Source organism: Adelges cooleyi, unplaced genomic scaffold, assembly GCF_023614345.1.
Source record: "Adelges cooleyi isolate 19-005CV unplaced genomic scaffold, UGA_ACOO_1.1 ACOO_flye_CR_arks_rails_tigmint_CR_PRNA_21, whole genome shotgun sequence".
Lineage (NCBI taxonomy): Eukaryota > Metazoa > Arthropoda > Insecta > Hemiptera > Adelgidae > Adelges > Adelges cooleyi.
Genome location: NW_026095871.1, coordinates 9,435,509 through 9,452,095, shown reverse-complemented (window position 1 = coordinate 9,452,095; position 16,587 = coordinate 9,435,509). Strand labels below are relative to the sequence as shown.

Sequence of the window (16,587 nt, the reverse complement as noted above, 5' to 3'; positions counted from 1 at the left end):
ACTACTATGATATATTATTGGCGGCTTAACAATACACCTACTGTTTAAACCTTCACCTAAATATGAAAATTCTTGCAGATTTAGTTAGTCCATGAAGCGGCGCCGCGGTGTAGTTGGTACGCTACACAATATCCAACCAAACGGCCTAAGTGCATGCGTGTACACACATTCGTATTTCCGTACTTTTAATCGGTATAGGTATAGTGTGAAAGTAGCACGGCTACATCACGACAGAGTATACTAATGTTATCAGCTATGAGAAAAAACCTATTTACGTTTCTCAACCTATCCAACTGCCCGCGTGTTTCATAGCATCCATAATATGTATATTTGTCCTCCGGTGTTGTGCATAGGTAATCGATGAACGCGTGTAGGTACATTATACACCCATTGAGATTTTTTTTCACATGCACCGCAGCCGTTGCATCATAATTATTTTTTATTGGATTGTACCCATGTGTAAAATACACCTAATCGGGCGTCGCTCAACATCAAAATATGTTGTTGAATTTGTCTCTCTGGATCGGTAACTTTTCCAATCGGTCGGTCTCTTAACGTTTTATATTTCATAACGGCTGGTCATACACTGCAGTCTGCACTGCACTTACAAATAATAATAATAATAATAATTGTAACCACTTAAAGTGCTACGCGAGTGAATTCGTTTTCTTTTATAAGAGTTTGAATTAAAATTGTCCGCGTCATAATATATACTCGCTATACTATTTTCGCCTCACAAAGAATGAAAAATAAAAAAGACTGGAAACTGATTTGAGAAGCTCACGTAATCAAATCGATCTCAATTTAAATAGTATCACGATGCTGCGATACATAATGCAAATTTAGTGTACTGACATCTGTCGCACAAACGACAGACTTTCACCGATCATAATAGCAGTATATGTTATCCACCTGACTTCTCTATCAAAAACGTTATGTTATATTGACACGTTTCAAATATAACATTTTTTCTGAAAATTAAATGTAGGTACCGACATATTCCGTCAATTCCGTTGTTTTCTACATTTTTACATTCCATGCATCTTATTTCTTTACATGCCTTATAATTATTTTTAAAAAAAACTTACGAGAAAATAGTTAGTTTCCGAGTTTAAGTGTATGTATATACTATGTATATTTTAACTGTCGAATAAAATTACAGTTTTAAAAAAAAAAAAATTGGTTTGACCGTATTTTACAAGCGGACTGCAAACTGCACTGCACGCACTGCTATAATTTATTAGTTACCTTCAATTATTACAGATCAAGATTAAAAAACAATTCGTCGGCAGTATTATCCTTTTGTCGACCTCTGTATATCTAACAAGTGAAACTTACGAATTGCATGTTTAGATTTTTTTATAATACATACGTAATTACTTCTTTTCCCTCTTAATTAATTAAATTTTGCATGTGTAAGACCGCTGGAATGCAAGTGCAATTGAATAAACATTAAAATATATGTACATTGTACACATAAGATTTTTGTATAAGTTTTTAATGAAAAAATTCTAACGAAGACCTTATAGGAACATATTATCAAATTATTAATTCGTATAAGATAATGTTTCTTCTTTCAAATCGCAAACTGGTCGTGTACCTACATAACGCGGCAACAATAGTTATTTTTTTCTCTCATGATAATTGTATTGTCCTTGACTCATAGCTAGAACATAGAATAATATTAAAGCAGGTACGCAATACGCGTTCTCATTCGGTTTGTTTAGTAGGTATTGAGTTACTCAGTGTGCACTTGTGTGAGATATTAAACAATTATCATTTCGCTACAGAATTTAAGGTCGGCGCTGAGATTTTCATTAAAAAATTCAATTTCTTTAAAAACGAAAGCGTACAAGACTATATCGTTTTGATAAAGATAATTATTAGTAATTGTAACCGTCTAAAATCAGAGACAATATATTTTGTATTATTGGATAGTATCAATATGGCGAAGTCGGGTTAAACAAAGGTCAGGTTTTACTGTTAAGTGTTTACCTACATTATGATGGTGTACCTATGTTTAATAGAAAGTCTGATGTTGTTGCAATTGATAAATAATTGTCACGTCTAGTTAAAAATGTTCAAACAAAATTATTATGGTCCATGTTATATTCACTGGTCGCTTCGCGTTTGGGTGCAAAATGCAAAATAATTGTGCGTTTCCGCAACATCGTATTTGGCGCGTGAATTTCCAAGTTTCTAATGACCTTAATGATGCTAATTTTTCATTAGATACCTAAAACATTTTTAGATTTTTTTTAAAGGTATATTATAATATTTTAGAGGCTAAAATCATAAAAAAAAGTCTATTTGTGCCCGGACGGACTATCTTTCCCACGATTTAGTTTGATAAAAAAAACCAATTAATCGTGGTTAAAATCGAGCAAAACAGAGGCTACGTATGCTACCGGTAATAGTTTAAACTACACATTAATATAAGAAAAATAGCATAGCACCTAGGACCAATGACCGCGTTAGTGTCAATCGGTCATTTAATAAGTACCCGTAAAGTGTTGAGAACGAAATGTATGTTTTTTGAATTAATCGGTGGTCAACTAAAACGTTTTATCGGAATGCCCGCATTTCATTAGTAGATGCCAACTAGTCACAGTCTATTGTGTAGGTACGCATGTTTTTTTTCTTCAAATTTTTTAACACTACACACTCCATTAATAATTGACACTATTTAGGGCGCCGCCGATCTCTCATGGTTATAAACCCGACCACTATGGCGAATCAAAAAGATTTCACAAAAACCAAATATAATATCTATCTATAATACCTACCTATCGCTTTAACTAGTTCACGATTTTGGAGACAATCGAGTTTCGTTTGATCGTGAAAAATCCTTAAAATATTATGATGTTTTTGTTAGGTTACAATGCATTTAAGCACTATGCGTTAAACACTTTAATCCAGTATTAGCAGCATCCTGGAACTATTGACCATTGTATAAAAAATGTAATTTTTAGTCAGCGGAACTGATTGGAATAACAATAGTCGCAATACATGTTCTAGGTAATCCTTCAATAGTTCAATAGATACCAGATGGAATTCTTTTATCTTTACATTTTAACGGTGTTATTATTTTATAATATTTGAGTTAAACGCTTATCGTTTTTCTAAAGACTAAGTTAATTTAAAATTAAACAGGGCAAACGGTAAACTAGTTATATATAAACATAGATACCTTAAATACTCCTGATGTAAGCATTTTAACAATAGTTGTAAATTGTAATGTGAAACAAATATTTGTTACATAATAATTATTACATATTATTGTATTTTAACAAAATACTATTAATGTATTTTATAATTTCAGAATTTACTTTTTATTAAAAATGTACCTATTCATTTTATAAAGTACTGCAAGGAGCATAGTTGTAGGTATACAAATTTTATTGTGAACAACAATCAAGAATTCAATAATAAATAAAATGCGAAATGGAAAAACGTTTGAAATGAAAAGCAATATAATTTTTAATTGTTATAAAATAAATTATTAAATATAAGTTAAGAGCTGTTATGGCTGCCTATTATAATATATTAATATATTCTTCATTTTGTAATAAAAATGGCCCTTAGATATCATGTCTTTGGCGGTCAAAGACTCTTTGCAAATGTCGCTTTTGTGCTATATAATATATTAAGACAATATTATGTAAAATGTATACAGGTACTATTTTAATAATTAAATATTGTCATATTATATACAAAATGTTGAAGTTTCTACAGTCTATTACAGAGCTGACAAGCCAGAACTTTTTTTATGTGCAATTTGATAAGCTGAGTAACTTAAATTAGTGTAATTTTCTTAGTTAATACATCGATCCGGTATGGTCTAGTGGCTAGGATACCTGGCTTTCACCCAGGAGGCTCGGGTTCGATTCCCGGTACCGGAATATAATTTTGCGTTTTTAACCGTGATTTTTTTATGTATTTTAAAATTATAATAATTGTTTTTTTTTTCAGATACAAACTCCTGGAACCGGACTCTTCTCTTGTCCATCGGGTAAGCCATAATTTTTGTAAAATCTTTCTATTCATAATTTCTCATAATAACTATTTGGATCCACCGATCGGGCACTTAAATGATTCTCTAGAATAAATTTTTCTCTCAGTCAACTCCAAACCTGACCCAATTTATTTAGTTATTTAATGTCATAACGGGCGTTAATCCAAATACTGTACTTGAGAGAAAAAAAAACAAAATAATAATAATAAAACTATAATTATTAAACAAATGATAATATAAAAATATAAACTAAATAATAATAAAATAAATGCAAAAATAACAATGACATAATCAAGTGACATATAATACTATAAACCACTAAAATTGTCATTTAAGTTCGCTGCACGAGACATCCTATGTAAGGGGTGAGATTTTGTTGTTAAATTTTAATAGGTGTTTTTAGACTTTCTCTAAGACGTATTGTTGTTTAATAGGCAAATAATAATTTATTTTTTTATAATATATTACTTAAATCTCATTGTATCGATTTATTTTATTTCTTGTGCGGACTCCTTATTTTCATTATGTCCATTTATGTTAACTTAATCATTATTTTAAAGTTTTGATTTTTTCTTCTTCTTGTCCATTAATACACATAGCTATTACGGCAAGATAAAAACTAGGTACGTAGCCTAGGTCGATATCTCTTGTATCCCCATACGGGAGAATAGGTTTAATCGGTTTTTTTTTAAATTAGATTGAAATAGCTAACAAGATTTCGAAAACAACAAAGCATTGTAGTAGTCTATAAAACGCCTTTATAGACTACTCATTGTTTTCACGACACTAGTTAATTAATTTATTACAGTGATACATATAAATATATGAAGTATCTCGTATGTGTGTGTGTGTGTGTTTGTTGTTTTTTAAATTTTTAACTTGGATGCATCATGTACTTCGCAGTGTGATCTCTGCATAATACGTTTGTCGGGACGAAACGCCGCGGCACGTCCGAGAGGGGAAAAATTAATTTAGTCCACAAAAAAAAAGAAAAAATTACCAGAACGAGGGTTCTATTGTGATATAGTCTGGTCGCCGTCTCATTGTGTACTCAACGTCGTATTGGACAAACAATGTAAATTATGATATATTAATAAGGGCTGGCGAGATGGTCTTTTGAATGTGAAAACCTACAAGACGTCGTACACACCAGACTTGAGACCGAAGGCCACGGTCCGTCACGTGTGCCGGGTTAATGGAGTTGGAAGTCGCGGCTTAAGTAGTGGCATCGTTACAAAGCAAACGAGGAGTCCTGTGGGCCCCCCCACAACACACACACATAATATAATAATGTACACAATAGCCGGATACGTATCGCGGTGGAAACAATAAAACAATGTTCATCCTCCGCCCTCGGGTCGTTGCAGGTATATATTATAAATGACGTGCGACGGTGCAGAGTTGTGTAACTTGCCGGGCGATGGTAATAATAAAGAATCGCCTCGTCGGAAACACTATCGTTTACCGCAGAGCATTTTGCCCTCGGACAGCCGACAGTCGATACGATTTGCCTTGAACTTATAACCTCACGGACACTAGTCACTACATCTCTGTGGGGTATGTGTTTCGTGTTGACCGAGGGGACGAGGGCGAATAATTACAGTAAACACTGTGGTACCAGCCAGCGGTCTATACCGATACAGGTACAGGATACTTGAAGTGATTACAATTTTCCATAAATTTCGGAAAGAGATATTGAAGAAAACTAAAAAACATACATAAGAACATATTATACACAAATTCATTTTTTGTGCTGTAAAATTGAATAAAATTCACTTCTACAGTCACGCCATGTGTCACTTATAGCCTATTGATTCTGTCCACAAAATACCACAAATATCAATAAGGTCAAGGAGGGGGTATTAGTTAACAAATGGAGCATAGGTATGTAAATGGTATTTTTTAATAAAGCGATTAAAATTTTTTAATTTAACTTAATACATTTAATTATTAATTACACTCAATAAGGAAGCAATTATAAAACATTAGTAAACACGACATACGTTAATTATGCGGTAACTAATTTAATTTATATAATAAATGTATCAATTTAATTGATATAAATAATTAACGACCAAGAAAACTCATTTACCTTTATCGACGTGCCATTAGCCATAATATGTACGTTTCGACCTATATCTTGGCGGGAAAAAAAAAAGAATAAACAAGACAAAACTGTTTAAAAAACCAAAACCAATATGCCAACATTGGATATTACCGTGGTTTTTGACCATTAAATAGCTAACCGTAAGGTAGATAAAAAGCGGTTAATATAAACTTATCGCCGATTAAAATGTTTAATTTTCTGTCTACGTCGAACAACGGGGTTTTTTTTCGTTTAAAACCCTCTATAATTCAAACGTTGAGAATAACGGCTACTAAAGTAATTTCACGGACCATAAAAAATCGCTACACTTAAGACATTATTAGATTATGTTCAAACGAAGAAGTGGCCTGCCTATCCGTTGTGCGTGGTTCGCGTAATATACTCAATTAAGCTACACGGTTCGCTTTCTTACTAGAAATATAATGTATTGTACTTGATTGTATTTCGTCATAACCTAAGGCCGTGGTCATTGGCATAATGTTATATTACTTTTTATGATCATATCAAAACAAGATTTCAGCGGGGTAAATTGGAAACAGCACAAAACCTATCCGTCCATGTTGTTGGTCGGGTACTCAGAATTACTGGTTTTAAGTACCTACCGAAAAGCAACACTATTATTGTACAATAAACTATTGCCACCATATTATTATACATTGTTTAATGCGTTTTGCCGGTTTTATCGTTCGAGAGTAGTCTCATTATTACATTTTTTTATGCATTTATACCCGCATGCATATACAATTTTTTAGCCATAAAAATCTACCAACACTCCGGTCTGCTCTAGCGATTTCTCTCTCTCTCTCGATCATAAATTGTACATTTGTGCCAAAAGGCGTTTTCCATAAACATTTTGCTCTCACCCAAACGATGACACTGCACGAAATACACTCTCCGGATATTCCGAACAAATTTCAACGTGTTTGGCTGTAGTTTTCAAATTGGAGCCAAGTCTCAAACTAGTTTTCCCTTATGAAAGTTCGTTTGGATCGTCATGTAGGTACATTAAATAAATTGTTGTTCTCGCTTTCAGCAATTCGGCGTGGCGTTGACCCGCGAAATTTTATTGCGGAACCTAGTATATTATGTTCTTTTTCTAGTAGGTATAATATGTTTCTTAAAAATCCGTACCCGTTCCGGTAAAATAACGCATACGATAACGTATACCTAGACGCGTTTTCGTACAGGAAAACCGGTAGCAGCGGAAAGCTATATACCTACATCGATATCAATGTGCACGAGTCCACGTAACGCTTCTAATTATTATTATAATATATTATATTATGTTTGGTCTGGCACTGTGAAATCGTGGCGTGTACCGAAAACAATTAACCGGATCGTTGCCGTTGCGAAAAATCACATTAACGCTTCCCAAAGAATCTCTCTCTCAGCCACAATAAACGCGAATCGATAACATTTGACTTGCGACCGCGAAGGGGTCACGTCGAACGGGCCGGACGTTATAGCCGCCTGTTGTATAATATTAGTATTGTAAGAAATACATGTATTTCTACTCCACGAGTAGAGTAGCACAGCGCATCGGATCGTGACGCGGCCTCTGACACACACCGAGGAACCGCCGGCTATTGGATAGTTCGGCTGGACGGCAACCGTTTGTGCGGCGCATCTACAGCGGGAGAAAGCCGTTTCGGTCGGGCCGGATAATGCACGCCGATGAGTACACTAATAGTCGGACCAAGCGGCGAGTGGAGAGGAAATAAAAAAAATATATATAAGGAAAAAAATGATCGTTGTATACTTCTTACAACTTGCGCTCTTCCTGGTCGGCCGATATGGCCTCGAGTCGTATCTGACGGACGGCCGCGGTCGTCGTACTCGCATATATTATGTCGGCGCTGTCACATGGGAATTTTTTTCCTTTCGTGGCGATTTCGAAATTCGAAAGGATAACGTAGGTATAATAATTTATCGGCACGCGTTAATTATTATTATTTAACTACTTTGCCCGAGTACGATAGTGTGCGACGGCCGGTGCTTTTAACCATCATCAGACGGGACCATTCGATGTACGGTATTCTATAATGAATGGCTTGGTACTAGACATTGCAGAGTAGTGCAAAATTTAAACAAGATAATAAATAACAGATGATCTGACGATCGTTTTGTATTCGTGAATAACGTTACTTGTAAGTTAATAAATAAAAGATGATTATTTTATTTAAGGATAAAAATTATCTCCGATAATTTCAACATAGTACCTATATATTTTTATTATTCAGACATTGAAATAAATAACAAATAGGTCGTGTTGATATAAAAATAATTAACGATTAATTTGAAACAAATGACAAATAACTTGTTCATAAATAATCCAATATAATAAATTATTATAGGTAAATAAAATAATACATTTTTACTTATCGCTTTTTTCTAGATAAAACAATTATTGGAATAATGCTTAACTCTTCTTATGCTATGCGGAGTGAATTGTGAACATATCTACATTTTGTTTTTTAGAGATTTAAAACATCAGAACTCGAATAATTGTACGTTTGTTGTTTGCATTATTAATCCAGAATTGCTTCTTTTAACACTTCTAGAATACATTTGAACAACTTGAACTAGAACTCAGTGGGCCCTGCAGTTAATTTTGCATTGTTTTTCTATCTAAGAAGATGGTGATTGTAATGACTTCTGGAAGATAGGCGGACATTAGAGAAGGGAAAATTATGGATTCTTAATCATAAATAATATTCAAACAAATAACTCTATAAACGGATTGAAGTATAATTTAGCTCTTTAACGATTTAACTACAATGTTCACCGTTTATTAAGTACGTACTTGTATTATAAAAAAATATATATATATATAAAAACTTATCCTATATTTCTATGTAATAACTACTGCAATATATTATAATTATAATGGCTATTTTGCACAGTAGGTAAATGACAGTTTTCATTCACCGTTAAATGTTTGTTCTTTAAGCTGATCTTTGTATTCATTTTTATTTAATGGTCTTATTTTTTTAGCGGGCAATTATTTAATTAATCACGGTAGTTTTAATTACCACCATTAAAATCAAACCAAAAACGATTACAAAAATAAATGACAAGTAGGTCACGCCTAACGATACAAGCTTTTTAATTAATTAAATTAATTGGATACTGATTCATAGAATAAACTCGATGACTCATTAATAATACTTCCGAAACTCTTTGTTCGAGTTATAAAAAAATCTATATTAGTTTTAGATTTTTTTGTTTTAGTCCCTAATTTCACACTCTCCCTTGTGAAAGTTTTTTGTTGTTGTTTAATAATGGATTTTTATTCACAAATTTTTTGTACCTATAACCTTTTGTACACGTAATGAAACCAGGAAGTAAAATAATTTAAAAATGAAAACTTTCCGATTTTATCGGTTTACTCCACATTATGAAGATACAAATTGTTGATAGCACATCTCGGAAGTTTTGTACCGGGTTAGTTTGTCGTTTTAGCGTATTTATGTTGAATACACTTTCTAAACATAAAAATGACTCAAAATATATGTTTTGAACGTCAACAAGAGTTTGGTGTCCTCTGTTGACACCACTTTCGTTATTTTATGATATTATTATAATATATGAGTATAATTACTGGCTGCGTTACGATTTTTGTCGGTACATTTGTTTTAAACGTAATTCTAATACAGCTTAGCTACTTAAATAATATTGCAAGCGGTTTCGCCGGCTTGCTTTTCGCAAAAGTCAACGAGGTTTTGACCTAAAATGTCGATTCATTCGCCATATGACCGTTTAGTTTCAATTTCTATTACAAATCGTAAAAAACGATTCGTAAGTAAGTTTCACCGAATGAAAACGAACAATGTACAGGGAAAAAAATGTACGAAGATATTATAAAAAAAAAGTACTAACAATAAATGGAAAGGAAATACTCCATTCCTGTTTTGTGGAAGTACGGAGAGTAGCGGTGACGTGGCTCTACATGTGTACGTGCCGCCGTCGCTGTTTTTTCAGACAAATGTATGTCACATTGAATATCAATCGCCGCGGCCGTTCCTCCGTGATGGAAACTGTATCGACTAAATTACATTTTTATAAGGCCGGCGGGGTTTCGGTTTCAACTGACCGACACAAATACATCAAACCGCAGGTATAGGTACTATCTTTGCGAGAGCTTGTATTAATGTTTGCCTTCTAGTTTTGTACTCAAAACTTGTCCGTATCGGTGGTCTTGTAGAAGCAACCGGGAACTTCCCCCGTAGGTCCTAAAACTGATACTCGGGATCTTAACTGTAATCAATGAACGTACCTAATAGAATTGTCGATATTTTGTTTCAGGATGGGAACTCAAAGGACTGCACTGTTATAAGTTTTTCAGTATAAAACATTCGTGGGAGAACGCGGCTCAGCTGTGCAATCGGTACGTATATCATGGTTTTTATCGGAGTCTGCGGATTTTGACATATTGTGTCGTGTTTCAATTGAAGGTATGGCAGTGATCTGGTACTCATCGAGTCGTACACCGAAAACAACTATACGGCCTCGTTGGCTAGAAGAAGTCTCAGTCCGGCCGATAGAAACAATCAACGGTACTGGTTAGGCTTGGCATCTTTAGACGATCTCCGGACCAACACCTTGGAATATGCGGGAGGAGTTCTGGTTTCACAGTACTCGGGTAGGTTCCTAAATAACTGAAACCCGTTCGAAAACCCCATATTAATGACTTGTTTTGAACTTATAGGATTCTGGTCGTTATCCCAACCCGACCCGATGTCTGGAGAATGCGTTGATGTCTCTGTGACTGATGATCAACAGTCGTGGCAGTTGCAAACGTGCGAATCTCTCCTACCGTTTTTGTGTCGCGCCAATGCTTGCCCAACCGGTAAGACTGAACACCTTTATGTTTTAGTACATATTTTCATGAAGTAATTTTATCAGGTTCGTTTCACTGCTCTAATGGTCGTTGCGTAAATTCGGCTTTTAAATGCGACAAGCAAAATGACTGCGGCGATTGGTCTGACGAACTGGACTGTTCCTCGAACTGTCATTATTACATGGCCAACAGCGGTGACGTTGTCGAATCTCCAAATTACCCTCATAAATACGAGTCTCTCGCCAATTGTAAATGGACGTTGGAAGGACCGCAGGGGCATAACATACTGCTTCAGGTGAATAAGTGATGAAAAAAAATACTTATGTCAGAAGTGATGATATAATTTTCAAAATGTTTAATGCTTAGTTCCAAGAGTTTGAAACGGAGAAGTCATTCGACACTGTACAGATATTAGTCGGTGGTCGAACAGAGGATAAGGCAGTTAACTTAGCCACACTTTCTGGAAAAATGGATTTAAGCAATAAAATGTTTGTGTCAGCATCGAATTTTATGATTATAAAATTCAGTACCGATGCTTCAGTGGAACGTAAAGGATTTAGGTAAAATTTTGAAATAATTTATTTATTATTTTTTTTTTTAATTGTATAACACAATGTTTGTTCTTAAAGAGCGTCCTGGAAGACAGAGCCACAAGTGTGTGGTGGTAACTTAAGAGCTACAACACAGCCACAGCCCTTAACTTCTCCTGGATATCCGAATAACTATCCTGGCGGATTAGAATGTTTATACACTATTACTGCTCAAGCAGGAAGAATTATAACTCTAGAGGTCTGTATATTTATTATTTTGTTTTGGATCCCTTTAAGTATATATTAAATAATGTTTATTTATTTTTAGATCGAAGACCTAAGCTTAGAACAAAATCGAGACTTTGTATTGATTAGGGATGGAGATTCGCCAAAGAGTCAACCGATTGGTCGATTGACTGGATCTTTAGAGAATAACCCTAGATTATTAATGTCGACGGGAAATCAAATGTATTTGTACTTTAAAACAAGTTTGGGCGATAGCAAAAAAGGGTTTAAAATTAAATATTCGCAAGGATGCAAAGCTACTATTACCGCGGCTAATGGTACCATTTCCTCGCCTACTTTCGGGATAGCCAACTATCCTAGCAATTTAGAATGCCTTATTAAAATAAAGAACCCCTCATTGAGCCCACTGTCTCTAAAATTCGACTCTTTTACTGTACATCAATCTGACTTCGTGCAAGTATATGACGGTGCCAGTACTAGTGGATTGCGATTACATCCGAACAACGGATTTACTGGAAATACACCACCAAAGATAACTCTAACAGCCGCTAGTGGTGAAATGTTGGTAAGATTCATGACTGACGCTTTACACAACCAAAAAGGATGGCACGCGACGTTCTCGGCCGGTACGGTTTTAATTATGTTATTAACTAGTATAATTGAACATAGCTTTAATTACTCGTTTGTTGATTGTATTTAGATTGTCCGTCATTAAAGCCCGGCGTAGGAGCACTAGAGTCTAATAGAGACACTGCATTTGGAACAAGTGTCACTTTCTCATGTCCGGTAGGACAAGAGTTTGCTACCGGAAAGGCAAAGATTACGACTGAATGCTTAATTGGTGGTAATTGGTCCGTTTCATATATTCCAAAATGCCAAGGTAAAGAAACGTAATATTTAATTACAAATTTGTTGGAAATTGCAATGGGTTCTTATTATTCTTTAGAGGTTTACTGTGGTCCTGTTCCACAAATCGACAACGGTTTCTCAACCGGATCAACGAACGTAACTTACCGAGGACAAGCGATGTATCAGTGTTACGCCGGTTTTGCTTTTCCTTCAAATGAGCCTATTGAAAAAGTATCTTGTCTCGCAGATGGACGATGGGAAAGATTACCGACTTGCTTAGGTTTGTATGATAAATATGTTGATCTAATGTATAGAAATATATTGAATTGAATTTAAAATAAATAACATTTTGTTTTACTTTTTAGCCTCACAATGTCCACCACTTGCGGAAACACCACACTCAAATGTTACCGTTTTAAATGGAGGAGGACGTAGTTATGGTACTATTGTTCGATTCCAGTGCGATCCAGGATATGTGCGTTCAGGTCATCCAGTAATCCTCTGCATGAGTAATGGCACATGGTCAAGTGGAGTTCCGACATGTTCTCGTAAGTTTCAAAATATTATTTCAAGTTAATAAATGACATTACTAAATGACATATTATTTCAGGCGCTGAATGTGCAAAATTACCGGAAATTAGTAATGGATTTGTTATGGACCAAACACGTAAATACTTCTTTGGAGACGAAGCTCGTGTACAATGTCATCGAGGATTTAAACTTACTGGAGGATCATCAATTATTAAATGTGGAGTGAATCAGACTTTTTCAAATGTTCCAAAATGCGAAGGTTAATATAAATAAATAACTTTTAAATTATATTTTATTTAAATACGAATGCATACGAATATATTATATAAATTATTTTTATATTAGATGTCAACGAATGTGCCGCTAGTCAATGTGATTTAGCATCAACAGAATGCGTGAACAGTGCGGGTGGTTTCCATTGTAAATGCAAAACTGGGTTCGCACCTACAATGGATTGCAGACCTATTGGCGATCTTGGCATGATAAATGGAGGTATTTCTGATGATGCCATATCTGTTTCTGGTTCCGAACCGTCATTTACAAAAGAGGTAAGTTAATAATAATAATGTTATTCTAGGTCTTAAACAATTATTTCCAACAGACTCGACGTATCAATTATAAAATACCACACTATGAATTTGTTTAGATGATACGACTTAATACTCCACGTGGTTGGTGCGGTACCCATGTTGAACCCGGTGATAATTGGGTGTTAATAGACTTAAAAGCGCCTACTGTCATTCGTGGATTCAGATCACAAGGCGTCATGAGAGGCTCCGGCAGCAAAATAGCATTTTCTTCGGCTATTCGAATTCAGTATTCAAACAATTTAACAGATGTATTCAGAGATTATACAAATCCCGATGGCACTCCAGTCGAGTTCCGTATTCTGGAACCATCTCTGTCTGTACTCAATCTCCCAGTGCCCATTGAAGCTCAATACGTTAAACTAAAGATACAAGATTTCGCGGTTGCACCATGCTTAAAACTCGAATTAGTCGGTTGTACTAGATTGGATTGTGTTGATATAAACGAATGTGCCAGTAATAATGGAGGCTGTCAACAAAAATGTATAAACAGTCCAGGAAGTTACGCTTGTGCCTGTAACATAGGCTATGAACTCTATGTTAAGAACGGAACAGCTGGATTTCCAATTAATGAATTTGAAAGTGGAGAGAGAGATGGAGATGTGTACCAAAGAAACAAAACTTGTGTTCCTGTAATGTGCCCTAGTTTGCAAGCTCCTGATAACGGTATCATTCTCTCAACCAAAGAGTCTTATCATTTTGGCGACTTAGTCAATTTCCAATGTAAATTTGGGTACGTGATGTCGGGATCTTCGTCGCTTTTGTGTACATCAGCTGGGGCATGGAATGGGACAGTACCACAGTGCCAATGTAACTATTTCACGCCCTCTAGTTTTATCAATACGTATTATAATTATTATATTTTTAGTTGCTAAGTGTGTATCTCTTCCCGACGATAAAATCGAAGGCTTAAAAGTAAGCCGTTTTGAAAAAGAAGCAATTCTTGTACCCTTTAAGGAAAATGTCACGTTGAAATGCGAAAATCCAGGCCGGACTCTACGAGGCACCGCCACTTCAGGTTTCAGACAGTGTGTGTACGATCCAAAGCCGGTAAATATTATATGAGTGTATATTTTTTAATAATAAACGAGTAATGCATTACATAATTCTTATGACATTTTTAAGGGTTTCCCCGAATATTGGTTATCGGGCGTGGCTCCTTCATGTCCTAGGGTGGATTGCGGCGTTCCAATGCCTACTGCCGGTGCAGAATACGGTAATTTCAAAGACACCAGATATCAATCGTCTTTCTTTTTCGGATGTCAAGATACATTCAAATTAGCGGGACAAACTGATAAAAACGATAACGTGGTACGTTGCCAAGCTAACGGTGTTTGGGATTTCGGTGATTTGAGATGTGAAGGGCCCGTGTGTCAAGATCCAGGAAGACCAACAGACGGATATCAATTGGCCACGAGCTATGAACAGGGATCAGAAGTGCAATTTGGTTGTAATAAGCCAGGTTACATATTGATCAATCCCCGTCCGATTTCATGTATACGAGAACCGGAATGTAAAATCATCAAACCGTTGGGCATAACATCTGGTAGAATTCCAGATTCGGCGATCAACGCCACATCTGAGAGGTAAAATAATTAGTTTTTAACTTCACCCACTTAATTTTTTTTTACAAAGTAGTAAATAATATTATTTTTGTTTATAGACCAAATTATGAAGCAAGAAATATTCGTTTAAATTCCGTAACCGGATGGTGTGGTAAACAAGAAGCATTCACCTATGTGAGCGTAGATTTAGGACAAATTTATAGAGTCAAGGTGAGAAGATTTATATATTTGGAAAGAATAATTATTAATTAATATTAACCTTGTATTGAAAACATTTTATAGGCTATTCTCGTGAAAGGTGTTGTTACAAATGATATTGTAGGACGTCCGACTGAAATTCGTTTCTTCTACAAACAAGAAGAAAAAGAAAACTTTGTCGTTTACTTCCCGAATTTCAATTTAACGATGAGAGATCCTGGAAACTTTGGTGAACTTGCAATGATTACATTACCAAAATATGTACAAGCTCGATTTGTAATTTTAGGTATGATTTTGTTTAACATTGGCAGTCATTTATCTTAATGAAAATATAAGTAAATTATTAAAAAACTGTGATACATTCTAGGAATCGTAAGCTACATGGATAATGCTTGCTTGAAATTTGAATTGATGGGTTGTGAAGAACCTAAAGTAGAACCTTTATTAGGTTTTGACTATGGTCATTCTCCATGTGTTGGTAAGTATTGTAGCGTCCATAACCAGACTGAGCTCGGTTTTTACCATCAACTCAACTAATTAATACAATTATATTGCATAGACAATGAACCACCTGTATTCCAAAACTGCCCAACTCAACCAATTCTTGTACGCCGAGGACCCAACGGAATAGAGCCCGTAAATGTGACCGAACCCGTCCCAGTAGATAACAGCGGCAGTATTGCTAGACTTGAAATAAAACCACAAAGTTTCAAATTACCATTTTACACATTTCAAGACACAGCTGTGAAATACGTTGCATTTGATTTTGACGGAAATGTGGCCATATGCGAAATTAACATAACAGTTACAGGTAAAATATTTTTATAAAAATAATAGTAGGGAAATTATTTTTATATTTTTTATTACAATGTCATCAGATGAAACGCCACCACAGTTGAGCTGTCCACAAAGTTACGTTATTGAATTAGTGAATCAACAAGATAGCTACCTAGTAAACTTTAATGAAACTCGCAGAAGAATTAACGTGACCGACGCTTCTGGAGAAGTTACACTTGCGTTTAGCCCGGACCGTGCTTCTATAGCCATTGGAGATTTTGAAAATGTTACCGTTACAGCAACAGATAAATTTGGAAACAAAGCATCGTGCTATTTCCAAGT

General features: G+C 35.1%; 1 protein-coding gene and 1 non-coding gene across 2 annotated transcripts in view; both read left to right on the top strand.

The window, feature by feature from the left end:
• The window catches only part of LOC126834978 (uncharacterized), a 43,127-nt gene that overhangs the window by 18,110 nt on the left and 8,430 nt on the right, over positions 1–16,587 (top strand). The window contains exons 3-23 of the mRNA XM_050567240.1: positions 3,973–4,012; positions 10,428–10,509; positions 10,577–10,764; positions 10,831–10,971; positions 11,028–11,257; positions 11,329–11,522; positions 11,592–11,751; positions 11,821–12,364; positions 12,439–12,618; positions 12,685–12,867; positions 12,953–13,135; positions 13,198–13,377; positions 13,464–13,666; positions 13,765–14,515; positions 14,574–14,755; positions 14,831–15,291; positions 15,369–15,480; positions 15,553–15,754; positions 15,836–15,946; positions 16,028–16,279; positions 16,347–16,585. Of these exons, the coding sequence (XP_050423197.1) occupies positions 3,973–4,012; positions 10,428–10,509; positions 10,577–10,764; positions 10,831–10,971; positions 11,028–11,257; positions 11,329–11,522; positions 11,592–11,751; positions 11,821–12,364; positions 12,439–12,618; positions 12,685–12,867; positions 12,953–13,135; positions 13,198–13,377; positions 13,464–13,666; positions 13,765–14,515; positions 14,574–14,755; positions 14,831–15,291; positions 15,369–15,480; positions 15,553–15,754; positions 15,836–15,946; positions 16,028–16,279; positions 16,347–16,585 (4,818 nt within the window). The remainder of the gene's footprint in view (positions 1–3,972; positions 4,013–10,427; positions 10,510–10,576; positions 10,765–10,830; positions 10,972–11,027; positions 11,258–11,328; positions 11,523–11,591; positions 11,752–11,820; positions 12,365–12,438; positions 12,619–12,684; positions 12,868–12,952; positions 13,136–13,197; positions 13,378–13,463; positions 13,667–13,764; positions 14,516–14,573; positions 14,756–14,830; positions 15,292–15,368; positions 15,481–15,552; positions 15,755–15,835; positions 15,947–16,027; positions 16,280–16,346; positions 16,586–16,587) is intronic.
• Trnae-uuc (transfer RNA glutamic acid (anticodon UUC)) lies at positions 3,831–3,902 on the top strand. Its single transcript has one exon. It is a non-coding gene; the product is annotated as a tRNA-Glu (tRNA).